The sequence below is a fragment of the Blennius ocellaris genome, assembly GCF_963422515.1.
Source record: "Blennius ocellaris genome assembly, chromosome: 12".
Lineage (NCBI taxonomy): Eukaryota > Metazoa > Chordata > Actinopteri > Blenniiformes > Blenniidae > Blennius > Blennius ocellaris.
Genome location: NC_137661.1, coordinates 17453100 through 17479852, shown reverse-complemented (window position 1 = coordinate 17479852; position 26753 = coordinate 17453100). Strand labels below are relative to the sequence as shown.

The following is a 26753-nucleotide window of genomic DNA, read 5'->3' as shown; positions in this document are numbered from 1 at the left end:
AGAGGACGGAAGGTTCAGGTTCCATAGTGGGGCTGGGGGGGAAACGCAGACAAGAAAAGAAGCACACCAATACCATATTCAAGTTAAACATTTGTCATTTATAAAAGATTCACATATTGGTGATTGAAATAAAAATTAATAATTATACCTGCTTTGTCAAACTCAAATCTAACCAGAGTGAAACCAGCTCATTTGTTTTTGTACGCGTGTGTAAAAACGGCAAACATGGTTGCTGTTATTTACACTGAAAGAGAACACAAAATCACACATTGAACAGAAATGATCTTATACATAGACAAACTAGCTTTAAGCCCCCCCAAAAAATCAACATTTTCAATCAATTACCAGCTTTTAACAGTATTTCTCAGGTGTTTAATTATTTTTTGTTTTGTTCGCATTTTATACACACGATCACATCCCCATTGAATGTTTTCCTTCATCAGACGGACAGATAGGAGGTCCACAGTGTAAACGTCCCGCCACCGAGACTCGCAGTTCTGTAACTGTTATCACAGACTCCCTGGTGATTTGGGAGGCCGTTGTCAACAATAGCTGAATAAAAATCACGAGAGCTGTAAATGAAACAATACTAGTTGTGGTCACTGCAACTGCCAGAGACTAAACGATTGCTTTTGTTTCGATATTATGTCATACCTCCCCCAAGAGATAACCCGAGTTTTTAGACCCCATGAAAAAAAAACAAAAAAAAAAACAGCTTTCCAATAATGTCTGTAGACTAATTGTTCAATCACATATGGAGCATTTTCAAATCAAGGTAGCTCCATTTAGGAATTTAACACAGTGTCAAGTATCTGCTGGTTCATCCGGGAACCAGAGAGCGTTAATTCAGTCTGCGTTTCATGAAATTACAAAATGCTGCTTTGAATGCTCTGCACAGACACCACAGTCGACTTTAATCGCTACTTACATTCAGCGTGATTGGCAACTAAAGAAGGTCAATCACATCGAGAATTCAAAGTACTTTTTTTGCACCCCCCCCCCCCCAGAATGTTCACACAGTTTATAACCTGTGAACAAATCGTAGCTCTGTAGCAGGACCAATCAATCATTTCCAACCCGAGAACCACGTACGTGGCTGTATAATCATGAGCCGCACGCGAGCGCCAGAGAACTCATTCGAGCGCCGGAATTCGCTTTAAGTGGTCACATTTAGACAAGGACGCTTGTCTTGAGTGTAAAATACTGCCACCGTGAGGTGAAGGAGTCAACAATTTAGGATAGGTTTTACAATTGATATGCAAGAAAACGCGACTCTGAAGGAGACGACGTACGAGCTCCTGCCGACGGCCTCTCTAATCCTTTATGGTGTGACGGCAGCAGCTACTGGCAGTCAAGACGAGTCCTTGATGAACAACAATCAGTCGGTCCTCCGTCTCTGCAGCAGTGACGACGGCAGAAAGGAAAGACACAGTCCCGCGTTCTCCTCTTGTTGCTCGTCTTGAGGCACTTCTGGTGTGAGACCAATCGCAGCGTTGTGTTTGTTTCAGTTTCCTCTCATTTCAACCCGTTTGCCTCCTCCTCCTCCTCCTCACCACCATTATTTTGAAATCACAATGCATGAGAAAGACCTTTCAACGTATTTTTCCTCACATGTCCCGCTCTTCCTCTCCACGACCTTCTACGTCTACTGCTGCTGCTGCTGCTGCTGCCGAGTCGGCAGTGAGGGTCCTACGCCCTGCTGGGGTTGGGGGTCGGCTTGCATTCGTAGCCGTACAGGAAAGTGGCCAGGATGACCAAAACGGCCCCAAAGAAGAAGACGCTGCAGATGACAGCAGAAAGAAGAAAAAAAAAAAGAAGAGTCAGAGAGAGTGATCGCGACAACGAGGAAGAAAAAACAACAACAACAGAGACGATGACGGATTTCTCTACCTGGTGGGGTCGAAGTCCTGCAGCCAGAAGTACGAGATGAGAGTCGACAGGATGATTGAGAGAGACGTGGCGAAGCCCTTGAGGATGTTGTCCGCATACTTGATGACCGCCGCGATGACCAGACCACCCAGCGCCTGGAGAAACAACAAACACACAGACACAGATGGACAAAGGCTCGACCTTGCAAGGCCCCCCCCCCCCCGACACAAAACCAAACACTCCGTCTTCCCCCTGGGAGTGGCGGGGGCGAAGCAATATGTTCCGGGTGGGAGATGTCGGTTTTGAGTCATGGCGGCGGAGAAGAGGGGGGGGCGAGTTTTACCTGCAGGGCGACGACCGTCCAGGTGACCGTGTTGTATCCCTGAAACATGCCCGACTCCCTCACGCGCTCCCCGTCGTAGGCCAGCATCCCGAAGAGGCCGAACACGAAGCCAAACATCCCTGGAAACACACGAGCAGCCAGAGTGAGCGGAAGGGTCCGTCCGACGACTTCCGCCGGCTCGAGACTAAACTAAAAGGGGCATTTGAGCAAGTTACATGTATTTGCGCTCATGATCTGTAGTTGAAATTCCGTTTGTTTTTCTGTTCATGAATGACGCACCGATCAATTAATCTTTAAATGAGCCCAAACGGTTATTTTTCATCTGCGTTCTCAAGCAGCCTGAGTAAAAGTTGGCGTCATACACAGATTTATCCATAAACAAACTAAATACCAATTAATATCCGTGTTAACGCCGTATTGCAGTAATATACTGTGTATGGAAATTAACTTGTGCAGAAAGTAATAAATACCAATAACGGCAAAACAAATTGAGTTCGTTCAGAAGTGTAACAAGAGAAAATGAATTACTGTGAATAAAGCTTTTCTTAGTGTTTGACTGGTAATAAGGTGTCGCTGAGAAGATCTCTAGAGTGTATCTGGTAAGTAAATTTAACTTTTTAGTTCCTCTCAGAAAAACGTGGGCGGATTAAAAGGAGCAGGAATAATAGTCTCCATTCAGGATGCGTCTGTTTCGCTGGTTGCCTTTTTCTTTGGAATTTGAAAGAGACGACGCGGTAGTTTTGTGTGAAATCTTAAAAATGAGGCACAGATTGGATTTTTTCTTCTTCCCCCAGATAAGAAATCTACTTTTTTTTATTTCTATTTAGTTTATGTGGCTTTAGCATCAAATGAGGAATGATTGCAGCGTTTATATAAAAGATCAATGTAAACAATTCACTGTGATTATAGTAAGGGAGACAAAATAAACAAAAATAAAACCAGAGGAGATGAATGAGACCAGTGTTTTTTTTTTTTTTTAAAGCAGCCGTATTAAACCACTTTTCTGATTAAGAGGTCTCTTTTATATTATCTTCCATTTTAAATATCTACCCCAGATATTTAAACCGTCTCTGCTTTCAAATCCTCCAAAAAGTATCATTCTTAATTATATTTTTAACAAAAAAGTTAGTTTATGAATCAGCTAAAGGATCCAATCCAATATCCACATATAGACATTTTTTTATAAAGTGGAAACTGTGAATCATACTATACACATAATAGCCTCTGCGTTTTCTGTATTTGGCTCTCGGTGCAGATCGGAGCTCCAGCATTTCTAAAGCAGGTGGGAAAAAAAAGCTGGAAGCTCGCACCAGGAATCACAGGAGACTTAACACAAGACTCACACGTTCCAGGGTAAAAATAAACAGGAAAAAGAGGCAGGAACATTCATCTTCGCAGAAACATATCGGAGGGTAAAAAGCCCAGCTGGCTCGCTGCGCGAGGAGGATGAGGACACACACACACACACACACACATGGACACACACCTCTGTGATGTGGTCTCATACAAGTTCTTTCTCAATAACATCAGCTCACATCACTATTTCCTGTCGACAAATAGCTGTTAATCAATCGTCTTGACTTATTTCTGTCTAATTTTCTAATCGGACATTTCAGAATTTGCCCTCAGTGCCGACTGGGACCGGTCGGTGGACACTGACCCAGCTGGATGTTGCGGACCCAGACACTCTGTTTGCTCTCCTTCAGGATTTTCTCGAAGTAGACGCCAGCGAATCCACTGGAGCAGCACGCCACCAGGACTGCTGCGACGCCGACGAACTGAGAGCCCGCGGAGAGGGCCGCCTCCTCTTTGGCTGTGGGGGACTCGGAGGGCCACTGCAAGCACAGACAGACACGAGACTCCAGCTCAATAGACGGTCAAATGTAAAGTTGAATCCTCACTGAATATAATGTTGAAACTTACAAACATCAGCCAAACTCCTAAAGTACACCCCCAAAAAAACCCATTTAAAATGTCCTTGTTACTGATTTGGTCACAAAAAGACAGAAAATGACACGAGACACTATAATATGTTACACCAGGTTTGGAAAAAAGTGATTTACCAATGTATTTACCGTAAGGTCAATGACTTCACTAATAAATCTTCGGTTTAAACGATGAAAAATTATCTTTTTTAGGGAGATGAGACTCACTTTTAAACACTGAATTAAACATTTGTTGTTGTTTTTTTGAGGAACAAACATTTTTCACAAAATGTGATCGACCTCAATCTCCCACATGAAAGATTAAACTAATTTAAGTCGTAGAGAAGTAAGACAATATCCTGTGTCACTCTCCCAGAGACGTTTGAAGGTTTGAGAGGCAGGACTTGGCGCTTTGCTTTGTTTTGTGTAGACGTTGTTCAACGTCTACAGTCTGTGTTCACGATTCAATATGAAGGTAATTTGCTCAAGAAATGACGAGGAGCCTGACCGCAGTAGATAAAACACGTCGCCAGCTCGTTGCTTGATAAAAGCTTTCCACCATTTTTCGCTCAAACCTACCACACAAAGTATTTTACAAATAAGAATGCGGACAAAAAAAGACACTTCTAAAAGCTGGAGGAGAACCAGAGGCCGATGACACGGCTGCTTGTTTTCACACGTCAGTGTTTGTATCAAGAAAACAAACAAAGATATGAAAAATTCATTACCGAGCTTAAGAGATGCTGTCATAAGCTCATTTGGTTGTGGTAGACAAAGCCATACTCTCTAAAGCAAAGCACCTGCAGCCTTGTAGTTAACGGTGGGGAGCAAGAGCGGTACAAATGATCCTGTTTATCTCCAGGCAAGCGAGACAATAAGTGCAAGCTCGGCGATACACAAATTGCGCCGATGCACAGCGGAGGTGTCGGGATGAGAAAACTTAAAATCAGCAGACGGTCGCCGTTTCAGTTTGTGCTGTGAATTCTATGCCAGTGAAACTACTGCAAGTTGTGTACTTTCGGAGGTGAACGAACTCGATGCGGTGATCAACACTGAGTCAGATCTCTGGGTGGAGAACAGGTGCCTGAAGCTCAAACACACACACACACAAGTCCTCGCAGCTCGGCTGAGTTGTTAAAAGTGCTGCCGTAAGCAGGGAAAAAAAAGGGGCGCCAACGCAAAAGATGACGACGCTCTGTGGCTATGTGGGGAAACACATCTGTCGGTACAATATCGCTTTTCTTTCTGGTTAAAAATAAAGGTCGGAACAAAGCAGAGTTTTGCTTCATAAGGACAATTTTACAGGGGAAGATGCAGCTCGTCCTCCACTGCTCAACCTGTCCCATAATACACCCCAACAAATATTGAAAGAAATGCAACGGTTTCTCCCGGATTCATGCTGGCCTTGTTGCTCATTTGTAGGTGATGCAGTTTGCACACAGAACAGTTGCTATGACTGGAGTGTCATCGCATCATCCCGGATGTGTGAACGTGGAGTTTGAGCCTTTTGGGAGCCCACTGAGAACTGGCCCGGGAGTCATTGTTTCTCACTCTGGGCTATGAACGAGGGCATTTTCTTCACCATTGTGCTTTTCCTGGCTCGATGCTCATCCAGCATTCAGATGGAATCCCGAGTGCAATCCAGCAGACTGCGCTTTCTCTTCCTCCGAGAAACAGGAGGAGGGTGTCATCAAAACAGTCATTCCTCTTCTGAGGCGGAATTCATTCATGCATCTCTCGTAACCACCGAGAGCCAATATTTACTCAACGTTCCAACTTCGGCCTCGTTATTTATTCAACCTTTACAAAGCTGAGTAAGTGTGGCTCAGAGATCACGGCCGTTTCAACAAATCTTGCCTCCGGAAAGTACATTTGAAGAATGAACCATGTTTTCTATTCTTGACCCTCTTGATTCACAAGAAGTATTGTGATGTTTTTTTCCCCCAGTGTTTCACTGTCATTGCCTACAGAGTGCGCAAGAAAAAGCAAATAAAATAGATATTTGGATAAGGACTTCAACAGTTCCTCACAGCCGACGGGGAAATAATATAAAAGCAAAGACCTGTTATCTACGTATTCTTGTAGGCTGAATTCAAATTTGTGGTTTCAACCAAACAGCAAGGAGTTAAAAAAAAAGAGAATACTAAAATAATTGAATAAAAAATGGAATAAAAAAAAAAATTGCATACAGAAAATTGAGATTAAATAGTTCAGGTAAGCATGTTAGCTTGACTTTAACGAAGGCTTGTAGAGTAGAACTGGACAAGGGGTTTAAGCACATGGACTCAAGATCTGCAGCGAACCCTGAGCTGCCACTTAAACAGCAGGTAAAGTTAGTTTTAGGCAGATAAAGAGACACACGCCGTCACTACTGACCGTTGTTGTGCTCTGTGACACGGGAGATTTAATAGCTGATCTCCAACTATCGTCATGGTGGCGACATGCAACGTGTAAATCAGGACAAAGAATCCAATTACACAACGGCAACAATAGCAGCGAGTGTAACTAAGTACGTTTTTACGGGCTGCTTTAGGAATGCCGCTTCGCAGCTCTGGCTGCCACGGCGAAAGGAATGACAAAAAAACATTTGAGAAGAAGAAAAAAACTGCGCAGATTTCGAAGGGGTTGGACGGGCATTTACCATGAAGAATTGTGCAAAGGGTATGTGTGTGTGTGTGTAATAATGTTATTTTATTCAAGTTGATTTTAAGACACCGTCTGCAAATATGCACTGCACCTGCACGAGAGCCACTCCAGCCATCAGGATGAGCAGCGAGAGCCACTGGTAGATGCCCAGCCGGCGGCCCAGCATGGACACGGAGAACAGAGCCGTGGTCAGGATCTTCAGCTGGTACGTCACCTAGCATAGGGGGAGAAGATGTGTCAGCTCCAGTTGGAGTCGCACAGACTCCGCATTGTGATTTGTGAGGACTCGCGGGGCGGCACCTGGTAGGTGGCAGCGTCCAGGTTGGACAGGGCGACGTACAGCAGGTTGTTTTGCAGCGTGTAGATCCCCGAGGGGATCGCCAGCTTCAGCGTTTCAACGGGTTTGTGAATTATTTCCTGGCGCAGGATGCTGTTCAGAGCTCGCATGCTGTAACCTGAAAAAAGAAAGACGTTTGAGACACACAGCTCTATGATGAAATGGTGGAATTAAATCCATAACACTGCTGTCCTTCAGAAATGAGACGTGTAGTTTCAACAGAGGTTATTATCCTTTCAACAGGTCGGACATGGTGCAATGTTATCTCATTTGCAGTTACACCCCTAATATTTATTAACCACGGGCCAATGCAATGCCCCACGCTTCCTGTATTAATCGTTTCCTGGAGATGTTATAACGTCGTATTGTTTCCCATCCTCACACAACTTCAAACACGTCTTACTACAGAGATTTGATCCAGATCCAGATCTACCTTAACCTTGAATATATGACTAAGTAATGTCAACCTGGTCAATGATGAAACAAGGCAACTATTGCAAAAATCTGAAAATGATTAAAAACAGAAAAAAAAAGTTCAACAAATCAGCTGCAGTGTGAAACAAAATGTGGTTTTTTTTTCCTGGTAATTTTCTGAATGACAAAAAAAAAAGTGAACTGTGTTCATTTCCTAATCATCAATAATATCGAGGAGAATACACTATAATATATACTACCAGGGATAAATTAGGATGATTGTAAAATGCACTATATCATTTACAGGTGAACTGACTGTGGCCTTCTGGACACTCCTAAATGCACATGCACATGTACAGACAACCCTTTTTGCACAACCTACTGTTCTTCAACTTATTGTTTTTCAATAAAGGAGCTTAACAGCTAAATTAACAACAAGTGTTTGATACATGAAGTGACCAAAAAAATTAATCTGATTCAATTAGAATTGGTATTCAAACGGTCTTCCTCATCATGACGTTCGCATAATGACACCAAGACGATGCTTCCAATGGGATGGCCTCAGCCGGAAGTGGACCTGACTCTCGTGGAACACATCTGGAATCAGCGGAGCCGCTGCGCATTGGCTTTGTAAATCTTTACCCCGAAAAAACTTCAATGACCTGAGGGCTGCTGCTCAAGAGGAGTGGGACAATCAGTCCACTTGTGAATTTTTATACGAGTATTTTATATTATATACCTGGATGCAGAAAGGAGAGAAAGACACGAATGCTTAAGGGGTGACATTTCACCACCGCCTGTGAACACATGTTACTGAGCAACACACACATGCAAGAATAAAGCTGGAGCCATGAAGAGAAGACGCTGCAGGCGAGGACAATACTTGGTTCGTGCTTGGTTGGATTTGGAAGGAGGAGAAGAAGTGATCAGGTCTCACGTTCAGCTATTTATTTAATCGTTCATGGAGTCAGATGTGAAGTCGTCTCTTAACACCGTGAAGATGGTCACAAAAAAAGAAGCCCCGAACAAAGACATCACAGATCATTTTTATCAGGAGTCGTCATCTTCACATAACTCGAGTCACATGAGTCTGCAACTGCTCCATCTTGTTTAGTCTTCACTGTTCTTTTTTAAAACTTAGCCTTTTTTCTCCTTTCTTTCAATACAATAAAGTGAGACGCAGGTTTGACTCCTGTCATTATTTGATTTGAAGACGTTAAATTGTTTGTCAGTGATGATCTGTTGGGTTTCTCTCTGTAAAAAGCAAATAGAAATGACCGCGTTGTATTTGGTGCTCTATAGGGTGTAGCCTGTTTAAAAAGTGTTTAATGAATGGAAGAAAAACAAAAAAAGCACAAACTGTTCTTGTTTATCCGGTTATTATATTAGAAAGGGTTCTCCAGTTTGGTAGTCTCTTGTCAGTCAGCCTTTGTAATTGAAGAAAGAAGCCTTAGAAAGAATTTCCTTGAAAAGTTGAAGTCTCTACTGCTTCAGGCGATACTCGGCTTTTGGTGTCTTATAAGACAATGTAATAATTTGAAGGGTATGCTCACCATGACATAAGCCAAGTGAAGACATGCCAAAGAAAAAGAAACCGCATAATGCAAAAGTCTCTTTTCAGCCACAAGCAGAGAAAACTGGGCTTGTATGGATGGAGTAAAACAAGAAACCGTTCTTTTTGTTTGATCAAACTAAATTAACAAGTAGTTTGCTGTTGCTTGACATTGGGTTTTTCTTTTTTAATTACTTTACCACTTTAAAGGCGCGGTAATAAGGGAGGATTGTGAACTACCAACGTGGGTGTTGCAAATATAAAAATCCTGAACCATCAGGTTTTCAAACATGTATTCAACAGGTTTTGCTTCTCTAAAGCTCTCTAATGGTCGCCTATAGGACGCTTGCGTCACACTTTTGGCAACCACTGGACTGAGGGCATGTCAACACTTTTGTCTTGGACGTTTGCGGGTTCCAATCCCACAAGAGAAAGGGACAGGTCACCACCGAGGCAGTCCAAGACATCCTCGATATAAAATGGCTAAATGCAGAAGAAAGATTATCCAAAAGCAGATGAATAAAGCTTAGTTAGTCAGCCAACTGGGAGGGTTTGTCAGGTTAAATGTATACATCATTCTGGACTTGCTTTGGGTGTTTGAAGACGTTTCCAGGCTTCCTTGGTTGTACTGCATTAGAACAAATGACCCTTCAATCAGATCGCATGAAGTGTTTTGGATGAGAGGTGAAAATTCCAGGGATACTTTCATAGTGACATTAACAGCCTGGAAGTGGTTTTCTTTTGTTGACAGTGTGCAGCAGAACTCACTGTGCTCCTTGAAGACCAGCAAGACGCAGGCGAAGATCTTCAGGACCTCGGCCACCACCACGGCCGAGGAGGCCAGGTACCGGGGGCCCTCGGCCTGCAGGGTGCGGGAGTACCGCATGGTGAGCACCAGGGTGGTGGTCTGGAACACCAGCACGCCCAGGGAGAGGTACTTCAGCCGGAACGAGGCCATGGCCACGGGTGGGTGGATGGAGAACGAGGGGGGGGGGGGGGGGGGGGGGGTCAGCTGGACACAAGAGCACAAGAGACCCCGCAGACTGAGACCCAGAGCTACAGGAGGGGACAGAGACGTTGAATAAGAGACGTTTCCTAACCTCTTCCTTCTTTGAGCGACGCTTTATGAAAGCATAGAACGCGCTGCTGTGTGCAGCGTAAAGCTCCGCTGTCCCCGAAGAGGCTCAGCCCAGCTGTCAAAACAGCGTCAAGTCCTGCCGTCCATCGACCCAAACCGCACGGCTCACAGCTCAACGCGGACTTCTGCCGCTGTCACATCGCTCTCCGCCATCACGTCCGCAGCGGGGACCAGGAAAAACACACCGAAGAGGACCGGGGAGGACCGGGGAATGAGGAAATCCGTGAGAAAATACCCATGCGTGTACAGGTACAGATCCTGGAGGACTTCCTTGTTCGCGTCTCTTCTTCAGCTGCTCGTCAACGTCCTCCGTTTAACATCCAGCGCCACCTGCTGGCCTGGCGGAGGAACAGCACTAAATTAAATTAAATTAAATTAAATTAAATTAAATTAAATTAAATTAAATTAAATTAAATTAAATTAAATTAAATTAAATTAAATTAAATTAAATTAAATTAAATTAAATTAAATTAAATTAAATTATGATTTCAGAATTTCACACTGCGATGAAAAAGTATTTCTATTCTATACTATTGATCTCTCTACCACATCAATAATCATCATAACGATTAGGTAGATAGATAGATAGATAGTTTCTGTGGTGTTACTCAGGTTGGAGCAAATCCACTCAGGACTAAACAGGGCAAACACACTAGTCACACCTCCTGTATTAACAATTTAACTACAATGAATAAACAATTTAAATATATATATATATATATATATATATATATATATATATATATATATATTGGGCACATTCCTCATATATTAGCTCGAGAGGCTGCAGTTATACTGTATTCTGACAACCAACAAGTCTGTGGTCCCATTATTTCAAAGAAGCAGTTTAGATTTTAGATTGCACTCTTTTTGATATGAAAAACTCAGGTTCTCCTGAAGATATTTCCGGAATTCATGTTTCTGTGTTTATGTTTTCATTTGAGATCAAATTCTGCTCTATGTGGCCAAATAATCAAAATGAGTGTGACACCTTGGCTATTAAAATGTCATAAAGCCCACCATTGTACAAAGTCCTGCACAGTAAATACAAGCACAACATCTATAAAGATTTGGTTTTTATTAGAGGAAACACATTTGGTTGATCACTTTTTTTTCCAACAAAATTTATTTCATCAGTTTTTGTTCTACTGTATGCAAACATGGTGATGACTACTCCATATTTCATGTATATTAGAGGCTATTTGGTTAACAGAGAAATAGTAAACGTACATGTAAACACGCACACGCACACGCACACGCACACACACACACACACACACACACACACACACACACACACACACACACACACACACACACACACACACACACACACACACACACAAACTATGGACTCGTAGACTTGCTTATACATGGGAGCTGACACAGTTCCTATTAAAATGCGGACATGTGGAGCACTTGTGTGTAAAACTCTTGGGACATTAAAAGATGTAGAATAAAGCCGTGAAGCATCACACACTGGATTTCAATCAAACAAGGACTTTTCCAATATGTCACACATGATTCTTTTTTTTTTTTTTGGAAAGACAGGCCGTTTCCAACATTTGATACATGGCAACACTTTTTGCCAACAAGATCAACAGAATTTGGACATGGTGAAAATATTTGGCTGACGTTTAAATAAAAAAAATTTGGTCTTAAGAGACACCGATGTTTATTTTGTGAGTTTAAAAGGATATACAGTGAATGATTGTCTTGTGTCCACGTAGTAGTCACACAAAGCTATGCTCGACATCTACTTTAAAAAGGAAGACAAAGAAAAGCTTTTTTTTTTCTTCACTCACCTTCCAAACTTGGTTTATGAATCATGATCATTGCAAAAGTGCGAATAAAAAAAAAAAAAAAAAACAGATTGTAGCAAAGCAAAGCTGGTTATACAATTCTGGAAGAAAAAAAAAAACTACTTAATGAAGGTAAAAACTGCCTCTGTAACATTCAGAATCACTTAGGAAGTGCGAACAGTATAAAAACCATTAAAAAAAAAAAAGTCAACATCATCTTCGCAAAAATGAAGCTCAGTTATAAGAAGCAACGGGTGCTCTATAAGTGTATTTACAGTTCATCATACAACATACAAAACCTGGCGATACTATAGTAACATGTGACACACAAATGATTTGTTTCTTGCATAAAGTTTATGAATGAATTCCTCAACAACTCACGGTCCACCTCTGGCGAAGCATCCACACGAGTATTATTTGGTTTTCAAATGAACTCTTAGATTTCTCTAAGAGGAACTGATGAAAAAACAAACAAAAAAAAAAAAAAAACCACGGCCGCAACCACAGCATGTCGGCCAGACGGTGTTTGATTAGAAACGCTATCATTTGTCAGCTGGAATCAAAGTACTAACATTATGTTCACACCAGAAGCACTGACCCACACTGCAACACTGTGCACCTGTCTTTAACGTGTAGTTCTGTTGGTGTTTGTCGTACAGCTCTTTTCTAACACAAATCCCCTTCGGGCCACTAGCAAGACATACGAGAATAAAACACCGAAAGGCAACAAGTGGGGTAGTTCTGCTTCCACGATGAATGCGCCAACTGACTTGACCCATCATGTTAAAACAGTGATGTGGTTTCCAATGAGGAGTTCGTATGGGCCGGTTTTGCTGCACTGAGCAACATGTGAGGATCGCATTTTGCACAAAGAAGTAACGACGTCGTACACAGTCCCGTCTCGGTGTCCGTCTCCACAGTCTGTCTCTCTGATGCGACACCAGCTGAGCGCCATCTGGTCTGCGGCTCCTCGATGATCCGTCGATAAACAGTTTTGCGTGTTTGGTGCCAAGTAACAAAAAAAGAAAAGTCCCGACTCGAGAGTTCTCGGCTGGGATGAAGTCGCGTCAGCCTGTGACGGTCAATGCCGAGCCTCTCGGGTTTTCCGACAACTTTCAGTTTCTCGCTGATCGTACGCGAAGGTAACTATACAAAGTCTCTTAAGTGCAAAAGCAAAAATATAAAAAGGGAGACGAATGATTATCATATGGTGGGATAAACAAAGAGAATCAAGAGGAGGACGAGGAAAAGCATTTAATGTGTTACGATATGTCGTCGAACTCCAAACTCAAGTCTGTTCCTGCTTTCCTCTGGCACGTCTACCCAAACACCTGCATGTTTCCAGGCTGTGGCTGCTGGGGGGCCTGCGGCATCTGTTGTGACTGTGGGTGCTGCTGCCCCTGCTCGGGAATGTGTGTGTGGTGGGACGACTGCAGTGCGTGATGCGAGTTCCCCAGAGGGGTGGGGCTGGTGGTGACGTCGGACCAGTCCGAGTTGGAGTGTGGCGAGGAGGACGACCAGGGGTCGGGGGATTCCGGCGAGGGCGTGAGATACGGGTGCTCGCTGGGCGGGTGGGCGGAGTGGCCGGGCGTGGTGCCCTCCGAGCCGGCGGTGGTGTAGCTGTGCTGGGACGGGGGCGTCGGGTATTTATCCACGGGGCTCTGCATGGGGGGATAGGAGGGCAGTGGTCGGGACTGGCCCTCGATGCTTCCGTGCCCGCCCTGGCTGATGTTGTGGGGGTGCTGCAGGCTGTGAGGGAGCCCGTGGGTGATGCCCATCTGCTCGGGCATCTGGTACATCAGGCCCGGGGCGCAGTGGAGGTGGCTGGGCACCTGGTGGGAGCGGCTCTGACCCTGGCTCGGGCCCCGGGCCTGCGTGACCGGCACCTGCACCGGCTGCGGCTGCTTCATCATGGCCTGGCCGGCCCCGGGGGCCATCATCTGGAACGTGACGATGGGCGGCAGCTGTTCCCTGCTCATGGTGACATTCATGGGAGTCAGCATCGGGCTCTGGCTGTGGTGTTGGCTCATGCCCGGGTGGGAGCCTCCCATCTGGTGCGGGACGAGGCCAAACATGTGGTTGCCGTAGCCGTGCTTGGTCACTCCCACCCAGCCCTGCTGCTGTCCCAGCATGTGGCTGACAGGGGGCAGCATTTGTCTGGAGGTGGGGCTGCTCAGGAGGGGAGGAGAATTGGCCGTGGTGGTGCCAGCTCCGGAGACGTCCGCCGTGTACGAGTGAGGAGACTCCAGGGAGTCGACGGGCGACATGGTGACCGAACTCTCTGGAAGCCCTGCGGCTGCCTTGCCGCCGTTGGCGCTCCCTCCCGTTGCACCTCCGCCGTTGGCTCCTCCGGCTCCCGCGGCCAGACCCGGCGCTTCTCCTCCGGCTGGCTTCTTCCTTCTCTTTGCTTTCATGTCCTTCAGCTCCTTAGCCCCGCCTCCGACGCCGCCCACCTTTGCCCCGCCGCCGCCACGCCTGCTCTTCTTCCCCTGCGGTCCGGGACGCATGCCGATGAAGCCGGCTCCATTGGCCCCGCACATGACGGAGGAGTTCCCTCCCCCGCCCATATGGTTGGGCCCGTTGTGCGGACTGTGGACCAGATTGTACTGGTCCAGTAGGCGCACGATGTCGTGGTGCATGCGTTCTTGAGCAGTGTCGCGGGGAAGCCGATCCAGGTGATCGGTGATGTCGCGGTTGGAGTAGTGGTCGAGGAGCACCTGTGCCGCCTCGAAGCTGCCTTCCCGCGCTGCCAGGAACAGTGGGGTCTCCTCCTGAGGTGAACACATGAGAAACACTTTGAGAAACTAAAGCACCAGCTCCCTTCATGGATTCTCGATACAGCTTCACCCAGCCTGTCCTCACAAAGGGCCGGAGCAAATCACAGCTTGGCAACAAAGTGTGTTTTCTGCACAGGTCGCATTAAATTCATTTTGTGATACTGAATAGCATTACGAGTACTGTACCAAACCGTAATCCATTTCGCCTATGTATCAACAAGAAAATTATGTTCTGAAGAGGCACAGTATATTCAAATGACTAACATGAAGGGGCTTTTGTGGCTGCATATGTGTACTGATACAGGTGTTATATCAAGATGATGAATTACTATTATTATCTATCTGTGCAGCATGGCTTAGCTACCTCTGATACTGTAGTTTTATAATAAACACATCTTCCAGCGTTGCAGGGAGGGCTGACCCAATGAACTCACATAGGTGAAGTTTTTAGTGAAGCACATTAAGTATTTGTACTTATCGACACTGGTTAGGGACGATTTTCAATTATTATAATTCCATTTTGGGACACATTTATTCCAAAGCACCACACATGTGAATCCATGCAGAATAACATCTGAGACTATGTGCAACAACAGAACCACATTTAGAGGAGGAATAGTAGCGAAGAGTAAACAACAACCTGGACAATCTCATAGTCTACAGCAGTATGTGAACCCTCAACCCACTCCACTGGTTCCTATGATTGGCATGTAACTGGAGTAACAATTGAGTGGAATCAAAAGATCAGTACGCACCTTGTTATCTTGCATGTCACGGTTGGCTCCATTCTTCAACAGTCCAAGCGTGGCTTCCACGTTATTAACTGCAGCTGCCCAGTGAAGAGCGGATTTACCTGTAATAGTGGGACAATAAAAAGAAAACAGGACAGCATGACTACCGCTGGTAATTTCTGGTGTTACACTTTGACTATATTTGAGCTACTAATCAGAATATCACAATAAATCTCTCCTTTTTCTAAACAAAGGGAAAAAATTAAGTTTTACTGAATGGAATTCATTGTTGCCTTCCATATCATAGTTGTACAGCTTCTACAGTGCGTGGTTTATTGAAGGTCTGACGAGACAACAAAATCTTGGCAATAGTGGTTTTCTGACCGTGGTCATCGACAGCGTTGATGTCAGCATGGCAATGTATGAGCTCCTCCACCATGCCCTCCACAGCCAGTCGCGCTGCCAGAATCAGTGGAGTGGTGCCATCATTCATCCTGGCATCCAGCTCTGTTGCACGATTACGGATCAAAATCTGGGAGAGTACCAAAATCACATTACACGATGAGATAACTGCTTTGATGAAGATTTTACAATTGATGAGGATTTGATGGGCTTAATAATCAACCTGCTTCTGGCCGGAGACCGCTCTCACCTGAAAGACTCCCTGAGCATCGGCCGCCACAGCGGCGTGCAGAGGAGTCCGGCCCATGTTGTCGTGGGCATTGGGATCGGCTCCAGCGTCCAGCAGCCGCTTGGCAGCGTCGGCCCTGGCGTATCGCGCGGCCAGATGAAGCGCAGTTTCCCCCGTACGATCAGTCTGAGCCATCAAAGAGGCCCCCTGAGCGATCAGGTCTGAAATAACGCTCGGCCCTGGCTCATCTCCTCCACTCTCCTCCTCCTCTTCTCCATTCAGGCTGCAGTCCGGGCCTCCGCCGTTACGCAGCGATGCAAGCATCAGCGGGGTAAAGCCGTCTGAAGGGGGCGAAATGTCTTATTCATTTCGATCAAGTTGTTAAAAACCTTGCCAGATCCCAAAAATCTGTAAGTCATTTGTTTCTCACCGGGTCCCTTGACATTAACGTCCAGGCAGTCGGCATCCAGGTCGGCCTGCGGCGGCGTCAGGGTGATGTCTGCGGCTTTGCGATGCTGGAGGGTCCACTCTCTTCGGTCAACGTCTCCATCCATAGGAATGGGAAGCAGTGGTTTGTCTTCAGTCTGCGACAAGAAACAAAAGAAACAGCAACTGAAAAAAAACCCCTCCAATAATTCCAAACACTCCCTTTTCAATTTATTCTAAAATATTCCCATCAATGGTGATTTTTATTAGCCACTCACTCTTGGCTTTTTGAATGGTACTTCGTCCTCAAGCCACCTCTGACTCTGACTGCCGTCAATCGATCCATCCTGTGTCTTGAAATTTCTGATGTGGGAACGAAAAAAAAAAAAAAAAATGGCAATGATTATACAATTTTACCATTAATAAATATTTCTGCAAAGCACCTGCACATGTTTAAGCTGTGTTCTTGCAGTTTTTTAGCGTCGTATCCTTGAGCTTTTGAGGCACTCTGTCGACTCGTCGTTCACTTACTTCATGTCAAAGTCGTCCTGTCCAACGGGCTCTCTCCTTTTGTCATTTTTAGTTGCCAAGAAGCCATCGGGGAACCAGAGGACACTGTTTTTATGCTTCCTTTTGGCTGCTAGCATCCCGAGCACGAGGATGAGCAGGATAACAACCACCGCAACTCCAACCACATACATCAGAAACGAGTTTTCAGGTGGAGCTGTGGCTGGCTCGCCTAGAAGATAAAAAGACAGGTCTGAATACTTCAAGCTTCATTTGATTTGTTTTTGTTTTTTTCTGAAAACAAGCAAGTAAAACGCCATTTATTGAAGTAAGTATAGGTGTACTTACTTCGAACAGACTCTAGGGGGTATGGCAATTGAGCCTTGATGTGTGCGGCTGCGATGAAGGATGCAGCCTCGTCAGTTTTGGAGAAGCAGTGAACGGAGGTTTGAGAACATTCACGGTTATCAATCTCCAGGTACAACACAGAGCTGCCGGTATATGAATAAAAAAATTAATACAAAAAGTTACGAATAAGCAGGATATTCATGATTCAAATTAAGGTGACACATGATGAATGAATATGCTTACCCGATGACCTCCCTGTCTAATTCCCGCCTGCTCCTAATCCTTCGCTTTTGCTCCTCCTCTTCTCCGTAGTAGGGGTACACCATTGGCTCCTTGTTGTCATCCAGCTTCACTTGCAGGTTAGTGTGCAGCAGGGCTCCCAGGGCGCGCAAGAAACCCCTTATGTCTCCAAGCAGCTCCTTCGGCTGCAGCCGAACCACGAGGATCAACGTGCCGCCGACAACTTGAGGCGGCGTCTCTAAAGAGCAGTCGAGGCCATCCCATCCGCACGCCTCCGTGTAGCAGCTCTGGTCACAGATGTTGTTACGATAATGGTCCGCGCAGTACTTGTCATACCTGAAGATAAAACACAAAATGCAGGTTTGTGATTTGTGAACCCAATGTTGCAACTGTGCCCGCGACCGCGACGACCACAGGAGTCACCTACTTGCACAGCGAGGGCTCCTGGCACTCGAAGCCGTCAAAGAGGCACCCGGAGTTGTCGCACTCCTTGTCGCATCGTCCGTTTTTGAAGAGATCCCAGCAAGCCACACTGGCAGTGCAGTTCTCCCAAGGCTTCTTCCAGTTGAGCGAGCAGTCCCCTCCGTCCCACTGACATTCGTGGTTGTTGCACTGGTCGTCGCACACTTTATCCCCGGAGTGCAGCTCGCACTGTGGGTAGGGGCAGGTCGGAGGGGGCAGCGCCAGCAGTTTCTCACAGTATCGCCCGGAGAAGCGCAGAGGACAGCGACAGCTGAACTGGTACGCGTTGGACGGGTCTTGGACACAGGTTCCTCCGTTCTGGCAGGGCCACGGGCACCTCTGTTCATTCTCGCAGTGTGGCCCACTGAAGCCTGGCTGACAGTGGCAGTACAGGTGGCCACCTGGTGACTCCACGCAGCGCCCGCTGTTCTGGCAACGCAGTTTCCCACAGTTGTAGCCTTCAATTTCAACACAGCTGAATCCAGTAAAGCCCTGGAAAAGCAAACGGGCTGTATGAGTGTGACACAGTAATATAGCAATTCGTACAGTCCTTAAAGAAGTTGTGATATTGTTCAATTGCAACAGATGTTTAACCAAGAGAAGTTCACGGCAAGCGTTTCCGACAGATATGTTGCTCGTCTACCGTACCTGAGCCATGGGGTGGCCTTCGGAAGCAAGCATGAGAATAAATAGGGAGCAAGATGTTAGTGAAGAGAAAAAGCAGCACAGAGTGTAAAGACACAAGTGGGGCTAGCAAAGGGAAGGGAAATATTGTGTTGTGTGCGAAAGCTCTCTTTGTCACACACTGCATACATATTCATATTTAATGTGATTAGACCCATGAAACATAGCATCGTTGTTAACAAAGATTATACAGGACCAGCAACTGGCACATTTCAGCACATATTTATCTGGCTGTGAACACATGCTGTTCACAAAGCCAGCATTTCATACTTGACAGCAGATAGTGGCAGACAACAGACTGACAGTGGTAGCTTGTGAAATATTTCAAAAGCAGCCCATCCCTGCCATTCCTTGTGCTTGTATTGTGACAATCACTGCCAGTTTTGCCAGAGTTATTTCCTTGACAAATGTCTGAAGACCTCAGTCTGAATAAATTCCACATGGCATATAGACAATCACAAAAGCAAAACAAATAAGTGAAGCAGTACAGACGAATACTAACGCCAAAGACTTAGCAGAGCATGGGTTTCAGGCGAAGGTGTTTGAATACCAGCTATGATAATGAAGATGGAGCAGAACACTGCATGCAAGCCGATGCATGTCGAGTACTTGGAAAAAGCAATGAAAATGGGAGATGACAGCGGGGGAAATGTATTCTAAGCATGCTATGTTTTAAATACTCACAGGAAGGCAAGCACATGTGTAACCATGTACTGATGTCATGTTCATTGAGCAAACGCCCCCGTTATGGCACGGCTTAGACAGGCAGAGATCCACCATTGATTCACAATGACGGCCTGAGAAATCAAAGTCAAACACAGGAAATAAAGTGTGACGTAGTGTAACGGTAGATTGTAACTCTAATTAAATATCCAAATAATTACAACACTGAAACACAGTCGAATATACCAACAACCTGACCGGCTAGCGTAGCTGTTATGCGTCCCTTACCTGTGTATCCAAGGCGACAGAGGCACCGGTAGTCGTTGGCGAGCTGAACGCAGTCATGACTGCCCGGAGATTGGCAGGGTTCAGACAGGCATTCGTTGACATCGCCCTCGCAGTGTTCGCCCACGAACCCTGGCGGGCACGAGCATGTGTAACGGCCAATGCCGTCCACACACTGTCCTCCGTTCAGACAGCGAGGCTCCACCGAGCCAGACTTTGGGGCGCAGTCATCCACGTTGTTTTCACACTGGACACCTACGGAGCAGCACATAAGGTAGATGGGTGTCACTAGTGTGATACAGCTTATACAAGACAGATTTTTTTTTTTTTTTACTTTTGTGGACTTACCAGTTGTTCCAGGTGGGCAGGCGCAGGTGAAGTGATTTATGAGGTTGATGCATGTGCCTCCGTGGAGGCAGGGCTTAGAGTGGCACTCATCCACGTCATACTCACAGTTTACTCCCTGATAGCCGGGTTTACACTAAGGAGTTTCGCAAGGGATAGAAGTTAAATCACCATATATAGGGGTCCACTGTAGCATGTTAAAGACAATAGGTGGGGAAAAGCTGTTTGATATACTTACGATACACTCATATGTGCCCTGATAGTCTTTGCATGTAGCTCCATTGCGACAGGGGTTTGACTGGCACTCGTCAACCAACTCTTCACAGTAGCTGCCCATGTATCCCGGCTGGCACTGGCACTGATGTGTATTACCCACATTTATACACCGTCCCACATTCTTACACACGTTCTCCACTTCCAATCCTGCAGGCATGAGAAAAGACGCACCAATTGTAAATACAGCGGGCCATCTTTGCTGTTGTACATTTGTCAGCGTGCATACACTTTATTAACATTGATTAATCTGAACTCTCGATTTAGTCATTTAGTTTAGTTTAGTATGTTTACTTTCAACATTTTCTTGGTTGAAAGCCAACAGGAGCCCCAGCTACTTAACACTCTGGGGTTTTTTTGGGGGGTAAAATAAAAAAAAAAAAAATGGATAGGAATCAGGCACTTACCATTTCGGGCAGCATAGTCCTGGCAGGACATGTTGGGGACGTCACAGTAAAGTCCTGTCCATCCCATTTGACAGCGACACGTCCATGATGTTGCGGTCTGCGAGCAGGTGCCGCCATTGTGGCAGCGCACCTGGCTGCAGAGGTTCACGTAGTTCTGCACAGAAATAAGGAAGTTGAAAGAGTGTCAAAAGTGCCTGGTTGTGTGAAATATTGTCAGTCGGATGCATATAAAGTATGTTTGGGATTTTGATAAGCCTGCATGCTTTGATGCATTAGAAATTGTGTGTGTGCGCGTGTGTGTGTTGTTTGCAGTACACTGTGACACATTCTTTTGTCGTTGTTTTTCTTTTTACCTGGCAGTTCTGTCCATTGTATCCCACAGGGCAGGTGCAGCGGTACGTGCCCAGGCCATCAGTACAGGTGCCGCCGTTCTTACAGGGCTGAGAGTCGCATTCATTCTGCTCGTATTCACAGAACGTTCCATAGAAACCAGGGCGGCAACGGCAGGAAAAGGTATTGATGTCATCAATGCAGGTCCCATTATTCAGACATGAACTGGAGCGAAAGGGGAAAAAAAAATTCAATTGTACAAATTACATCCTGATTCATGTCAACTGTAAATATACCATGAACTAATACTGTTTAAATAGATATATTCTAAACCAGTATTTATGTGAAATTGCACTTGTTTTCCAATCGAGAAATCCAAAGAAGAACTCAACCAGAGAGAATCAATAATGGAAGAAAAACAGATGAACGGATTGGTAATCGAGTCGTCGGCTCACCTTTCAGTACATTCAGGGATGTTGTGCTCACATAAGATTCCATCAAACCCTGGCTGGCACATACACACAAAGCTGTTGACGTAGTCGTGGCAGATAGCGCCATTCTTGCAGGGCTGGCTGGCACACTCGTACACCTCCGTCTCACAGCGCTCCCCTTTAAAACCCGGACGGCAGTCACAGGAGAAACTCCCAACATCGTCCACGCAAGAGCCTCCATTGAGGCAGGGATCTGAAAAACGAGAAACAGAAAGCAAACAGTCAACAAATCTTGCTCATTATGACAACAAAAGTAATCTTGAATTAGGATTAAAGAATTTGGTGCTTGAAGAATTTCACTACCAAGTCATTATTGTATACAGGTGCATGTAAAAACAAATTGATAAATTTTTTTTCTTTTTTTTTTCTGTATGTCTTCACGAGCGTCATATAAACTAAAAGATTCCAAAACAATTTCAAAATGTTGACTGCGACAAATGCTAAAAGCGGAAAATCATTCAGTCATATGAAATAAAAGCTTGTGTGTCAGCGCATGTAACTGCTTCTTTTTGTGTGTGTTGCCACAGAACATGCAACATTCAAGCATCCAGCACAAACTGTGCAAAGGTAACTTTTATACTGTGAAAGTTTTAAATACTACTTTTTTTTTTTTTTTTACCAGACTGTGGAGTCTTTTTAAAGCATCAGAAAGCAACTGGGGGGAAAAAAACAACTCATGTTTTGCACAGTACATTCAGGGCACAATGGCATTATAAGTATAACGTATTAAATAAATCTATAGTCAGATGGGAAAATGTATGGAAATCTGTTGATTTACAGTGTTGCACAGTTACAACTTAAGAAACTCACTCGGCGAACAGTCGTCAATGTCAGTCTGACAGTTATGTCCACTGTATCCAGGCTGACATTTACACATGTAGCTCCCCGGGCTGTTGATGCAGCGACCGCCATTTTTGCAGGGGTTCTTTTTGCATTCATTCACATCCTCGTTGCATCGTAATCCTAAACAAGTGTAAAAAAAAAAACAACAACAAAAAAACAACAACTTTTATCCCAGCATTAATCTAGCAGTAGTAAACAAGTTTCAACCCAGAGACACACATAAACATCAAGGTTTCTGGACACACATGTACCTTGCCAACCGGCGGGACAGCGACATGTGTAAGAGGTGTAATCTGCAGATGGACGGCACACTCCTCCTCTTTCACATGGATGGGAAGCACAGGGAATCAGCTCCACCTCACAGTGATTACCTATCAAAATATTAAAAAAAAAAATTTTTTTAATGATTGAAGCATGTAAAAGGACATTTTCATTAAAATTAGATTTAGCTGACCTTAAAAAAAGTGTGGCACCGCATGTTTATGAGCCACTGTCGTTGGGGGAGTGACATTGCGTACCTGAATATGGTGGACTACACTGGCAGGTGTAACTGTTGACTCCGTCGATACAATTGCCTTGGTTCAGACAGGGTCCAGACGCACATTCATCGATGTTCTTCTCACAGTTTACGCCTGACGAAAGACGAAGAGTGATTAAGTCTGCCTCTAATCAAAAATGTGTTCCAAGACATTACTTCTCTTGCATGGTGGAGAGCAAACTGTCAAAATGACCACACCAAAAGACAAATTGCACCAAGTTGACAGGCGCTCCCTTTATAACAGCTGTCTATACCAAAGGTCTGCAACCTTCATGACCAAAAGAGCCATTTTTCAGGATTTTCCAGTGAATATAATTTATCTGAACTTGCCAATTATCTTAAATTAAGAAAAAAAATATGCATCTAAAATAATAGCTACACATACAAAAAACTGAGGTTGTATACATGAAGTGTCATAGGTACAATTCTATTATACTTTTAGCTTTTATGCCAATTTTAGAGATCTGTCCTCTTTTTTCCTGGATTTTTCCAGTTGTTTCTTTTTCTTCTTCTGAAAAAAAGCTGCACTTGTAATTTCAACCATTCTAGTTTGACCCTTCTTCCTGCATCTTGTTCCTTTTGAGTAATTTCAGCTTTTCTGGTTGATTGAGCAGTTTTACCATATTTAGCTGTTTTAGCAGCCCCCTGGTCTGCACACAAAACCTGTCTTAAAAGGTTGCCTCACTGATACAAGTATTCCTTCCTAAAATGTAACTCTTGACAAAAATGACAAAATCTTAGGACCAGTACTCATTTTTACATACCACAAATCTAGTAGGTTGACTTAATAATAAAGATGTATTTCAGTGTTGTTTGTGCATAAGTGGCTCAGCCACAATTTCATAAAACTTCTCTTTCTTAAAACACAAAAATAAAGGCATACATATTTCTAACATTTTCATGACTACACACACTTTTAGTATTGATCTTCATTGTTTGAGGACCAAACCCTCTGTAACATATATTTTCCATCCAACAAAAATGGGCTGGATGGAATCTATGAAGTTTTGTAATTTTTCTTCAAATAAATACTGAGAAATATATTTTCCAAATACTTGGGGGGGCGAGACGACGGTCTTACCTCTGAATCCTACTTGGCACTGGCAGGTGTAACCATTATGGCGGTCCACGCAAGTACCACCATTTTGACATGGACTTGGCTGGCACTCATCCCTTTCTTGGTCACACTGCTGCCCCACCCAGCCGGCTTCACATTCACAATGGTACCTTCACGTGAAGAAACGGAAAGCAGAAGTGAACATTTTGAAATCTGTCTCATTGCGGTTTCATGTGAGGCAGACATGTTCGGTGGTACACGTCAGTGTATTGCTGAGCAGCAGCCAAAAAAAACAACAAAACTATAGAATGGAATCTTCGCACTAAAGTACGAAACAATTCAAAATAGAAGAAAGCAAAAGCTTCATATCAAGTGTTGGTAGTTCACGTACCCATGTTGCTGTTCAATACATTCTCCGTGAAGACAAGGTTTTGGAGCACAGTGGTCAGTTCCAGAAAGACACAGAGGCCCGTGGGTGCTGGGTGGGCACAGGCAGTCAAACCCATTCACCTTATCCACACAGGTCCCGCCACTCATGCACGGGTTTGAAGAGCATTCATTGATCTCGACGTCACATTTAGTTCCTAGTGGAAAGAAGCAATGCAAAGGAAATGAGTTTCACCTATCCATTTAGTTAGCTGGCCATCTCTTTATTTACGTTTCCTTTCAATGTGACATTACGTTTTGTAGCACATACCTGTATATCCAGACGCGCACACACATTGGTACTCGTTGATGCCATCCCGACACTCTCCATATTCACAAGGCTTGCTGGCACAGTCGTCCACGTTGATCTCACAGTTCACGCCTGAGAAGAAAAAAAGGCAAATTCACAATGAATGCCTTTTTATATTTCCTAAATGTTGTATATGAAAGAGGACAATAAAACTATATTCTTCCCTAAAGACAAAACAATGATGCGACAGGTGAAAAGTAACAGTTTTACCACCAGGGGGAGCATGAGCTCAAATAAAGAAGGAAAAAAAAAAAAAAACCCAGCAGAAAAAGTAAGAGACACACATTTAATGCAATGCAGGAATGCTACAACATACAGCGACAGACAGGAGAAGAACAATCAGTGAACGTGGAAAGTAGAAGAGACGAAAATGAAGAAAGGAAAAATACAAATTCAAAAAAACTGAAAGGCAGATCAGAGGAGAGGAAGTGAGGCATGAAATCTGAAAGTGAGACATGACAGCGACACCAATTTTGGTCATGTGCGTACAATACGGGCTCAAGTACCACGTCTCAGGGTGGTACAACCCACTGAACTGAGATTACTAATCCACAAAGCAAAATGGGGGCAGAACAGCTCAATCCAGACTTGTGACTACTTCTCTGATGTAGTTCGACACTTCACAGTGCACCGAAAACTATTCAGGAAGCTCTCAATGTGGGGGGATGGTGGTCCCATACAGTCAGCGTGAGCTGCTCAATGCGGAACCCCAAAGAGGCAGAATTTAATCAATGTTGTACTCTGCGTGACAACTGTTGATTGTTTTATATAATTTACATTTTAATTTTCTATCGACTGTTCAGTAAAAAAAAAAATTACAACCAACCATTTTTTGAGTAATGACAGACACTAACAATGTTGATAGTTGGATTCTTTCATATATTTGACAATATGGCTTTGGAAACGGTGGACGTTTCTCCGCATCTGTACTGCTCAGGTTTGTCTTCCACCAAACATCCATTCAACGCTGTCTGGATAAAATCGATTTGACGTGAAATAGTCATTTTAAAGGTTTTTTTTCTATTATACTTTTAGCTTTTATGCCAATTTTAGAGATTTGTCCCCTTTTTTTCTGGATTTTTCCAGTTGTTTCTTTTTCTTCTTTTTTCTTTCACTGAAAAAAAGTTGCACTTGTAATTTCAGTCATTCTAGTTGGACCCTTCTTCCTGTATTTTGTTCCTTTTTAGTAATTTCAGCTATTCTGGTTGATTTAGCAGTTTTACCATATTACAAAAAATGTTTTTCAGGCACAGCAAATATTTACCTGCGGTTCCCTGTGGACAGTTACACTGATAGGCATTGACCAGGTCAATACAGCGTCCTTGGTTCTGACAAGGATTGCTGTGGCACTCCTGGACCTGGATGTGACAGATGGAGCCTGTGTATCCGGGATTGCATTCGCAGGAGTAGGTAGCAATGCCATCTTTACACACGCCGTGGTGGCAAGGAGCTGGCATGCAGTCGTTGATGTTCTCTTCGCAGAGGAGGCCGGTGAAGCCTGGGGAAGACAATTCTCTTAGAACAACACAGCAAACCTATTGTATCATGGCTCAAGTGACGATTTCAGATTATGTTCTGGGTCAAATAGAACCCAAGAATTTAAAGTGATACTCTTTTTTTTTTAACCTTCGGCACATTCACAGTCATATCCGTTGGGCCGGTCAATACATTTGGCTCCATTTAAACAGGGTGTGCTGGAACACTCGTCTATGTCTATTTGGCACATTTCACCGCTGAACCCTGCAAACAAAGTGGCACGAGAACAGTGATGAGACACGAGTAGAAATAAATGACTTAAAATGGTTGGAAGTGTACCAACCTGCTGGGCACTCGCAGACGAAGCGGCTGACATGGTCCACGCATTTACCCTGGTTCAGACAGGGGGAGCTGATACACTCGTTCACCTGAATTTCGCAGTGTGTCCCTTCGAATCCTGCAGAAATTATGATAAAG

General features: G+C 44.4%; 2 protein-coding genes across 3 annotated transcripts in view; both read right to left on the bottom strand.

Moving 5' to 3' along the window:
* Nucleotides 1-83: 83 nt before the first annotated feature.
* slc35a3a (solute carrier family 35 member A3a) lies at nucleotides 84-10044 on the bottom strand (the record flags this gene model as incomplete). 2 transcript variants are annotated; one of them, XR_013936869.1, is made up of 8 exons in its annotated part: nucleotides 84-1470; nucleotides 1612-1780; nucleotides 1891-2024; nucleotides 2213-2331; nucleotides 3873-4047; nucleotides 6875-6997; nucleotides 7084-7238; nucleotides 9855-10044. XR_013936869.1 is itself a non-coding variant. In XM_080506870.1 (7 exons), the coding sequence occupies 7 exons, from the start codon at nucleotides 10042-10044 to the stop codon at nucleotides 1690-1692; spliced, it is 987 nt and encodes a 328-aa protein (XP_080362996.1). In that variant the 3' UTR covers nucleotides 84-1689. The 2 variants fall into 2 exon arrangements, 1 of the variants encoding a protein (XP_080362996.1); XM_080506870.1 differs by having other exon boundaries at nucleotides 84-1780.
* A 1241-nt stretch (nucleotides 10045-11285) lies between these two features.
* The window catches only part of notch2 (notch receptor 2), a 42740-nt gene continuing 27272 nt past the window's right edge, over nucleotides 11286-26753 (bottom strand). The window contains exons 10-35 of the mRNA XM_080506423.1: nucleotides 26620-26733; nucleotides 26427-26540; nucleotides 26065-26298; nucleotides 24762-24872; nucleotides 24456-24648; nucleotides 24089-24234; nucleotides 22988-23101; nucleotides 22721-22840; nucleotides 22437-22589; nucleotides 21591-21819; nucleotides 21159-21360; nucleotides 20806-20959; nucleotides 20364-20548; nucleotides 20129-20261; nucleotides 19784-20035; nucleotides 19517-19629; nucleotides 18114-18640; nucleotides 17690-18022; nucleotides 17447-17589; nucleotides 17123-17330; nucleotides 16870-16954; nucleotides 16596-16749; nucleotides 16187-16506; nucleotides 15919-16066; nucleotides 15559-15656; nucleotides 11286-14797 (exon numbers count right to left, since the gene is read on the bottom strand). Of these exons, the coding sequence (XP_080362549.1) occupies nucleotides 13346-14797; nucleotides 15559-15656; nucleotides 15919-16066; nucleotides 16187-16506; nucleotides 16596-16749; nucleotides 16870-16954; nucleotides 17123-17330; nucleotides 17447-17589; nucleotides 17690-18022; nucleotides 18114-18640; nucleotides 19517-19629; nucleotides 19784-20035; nucleotides 20129-20261; nucleotides 20364-20548; nucleotides 20806-20959; nucleotides 21159-21360; nucleotides 21591-21819; nucleotides 22437-22589; nucleotides 22721-22840; nucleotides 22988-23101; nucleotides 24089-24234; nucleotides 24456-24648; nucleotides 24762-24872; nucleotides 26065-26298; nucleotides 26427-26540; nucleotides 26620-26733 (6035 nt within the window). The 3' untranslated portion in view covers nucleotides 11286-13345. The remainder of the gene's footprint in view (nucleotides 14798-15558; nucleotides 15657-15918; nucleotides 16067-16186; nucleotides 16507-16595; nucleotides 16750-16869; nucleotides 16955-17122; nucleotides 17331-17446; nucleotides 17590-17689; nucleotides 18023-18113; nucleotides 18641-19516; nucleotides 19630-19783; nucleotides 20036-20128; nucleotides 20262-20363; nucleotides 20549-20805; nucleotides 20960-21158; nucleotides 21361-21590; nucleotides 21820-22436; nucleotides 22590-22720; nucleotides 22841-22987; nucleotides 23102-24088; nucleotides 24235-24455; nucleotides 24649-24761; nucleotides 24873-26064; nucleotides 26299-26426; nucleotides 26541-26619; nucleotides 26734-26753) is intronic.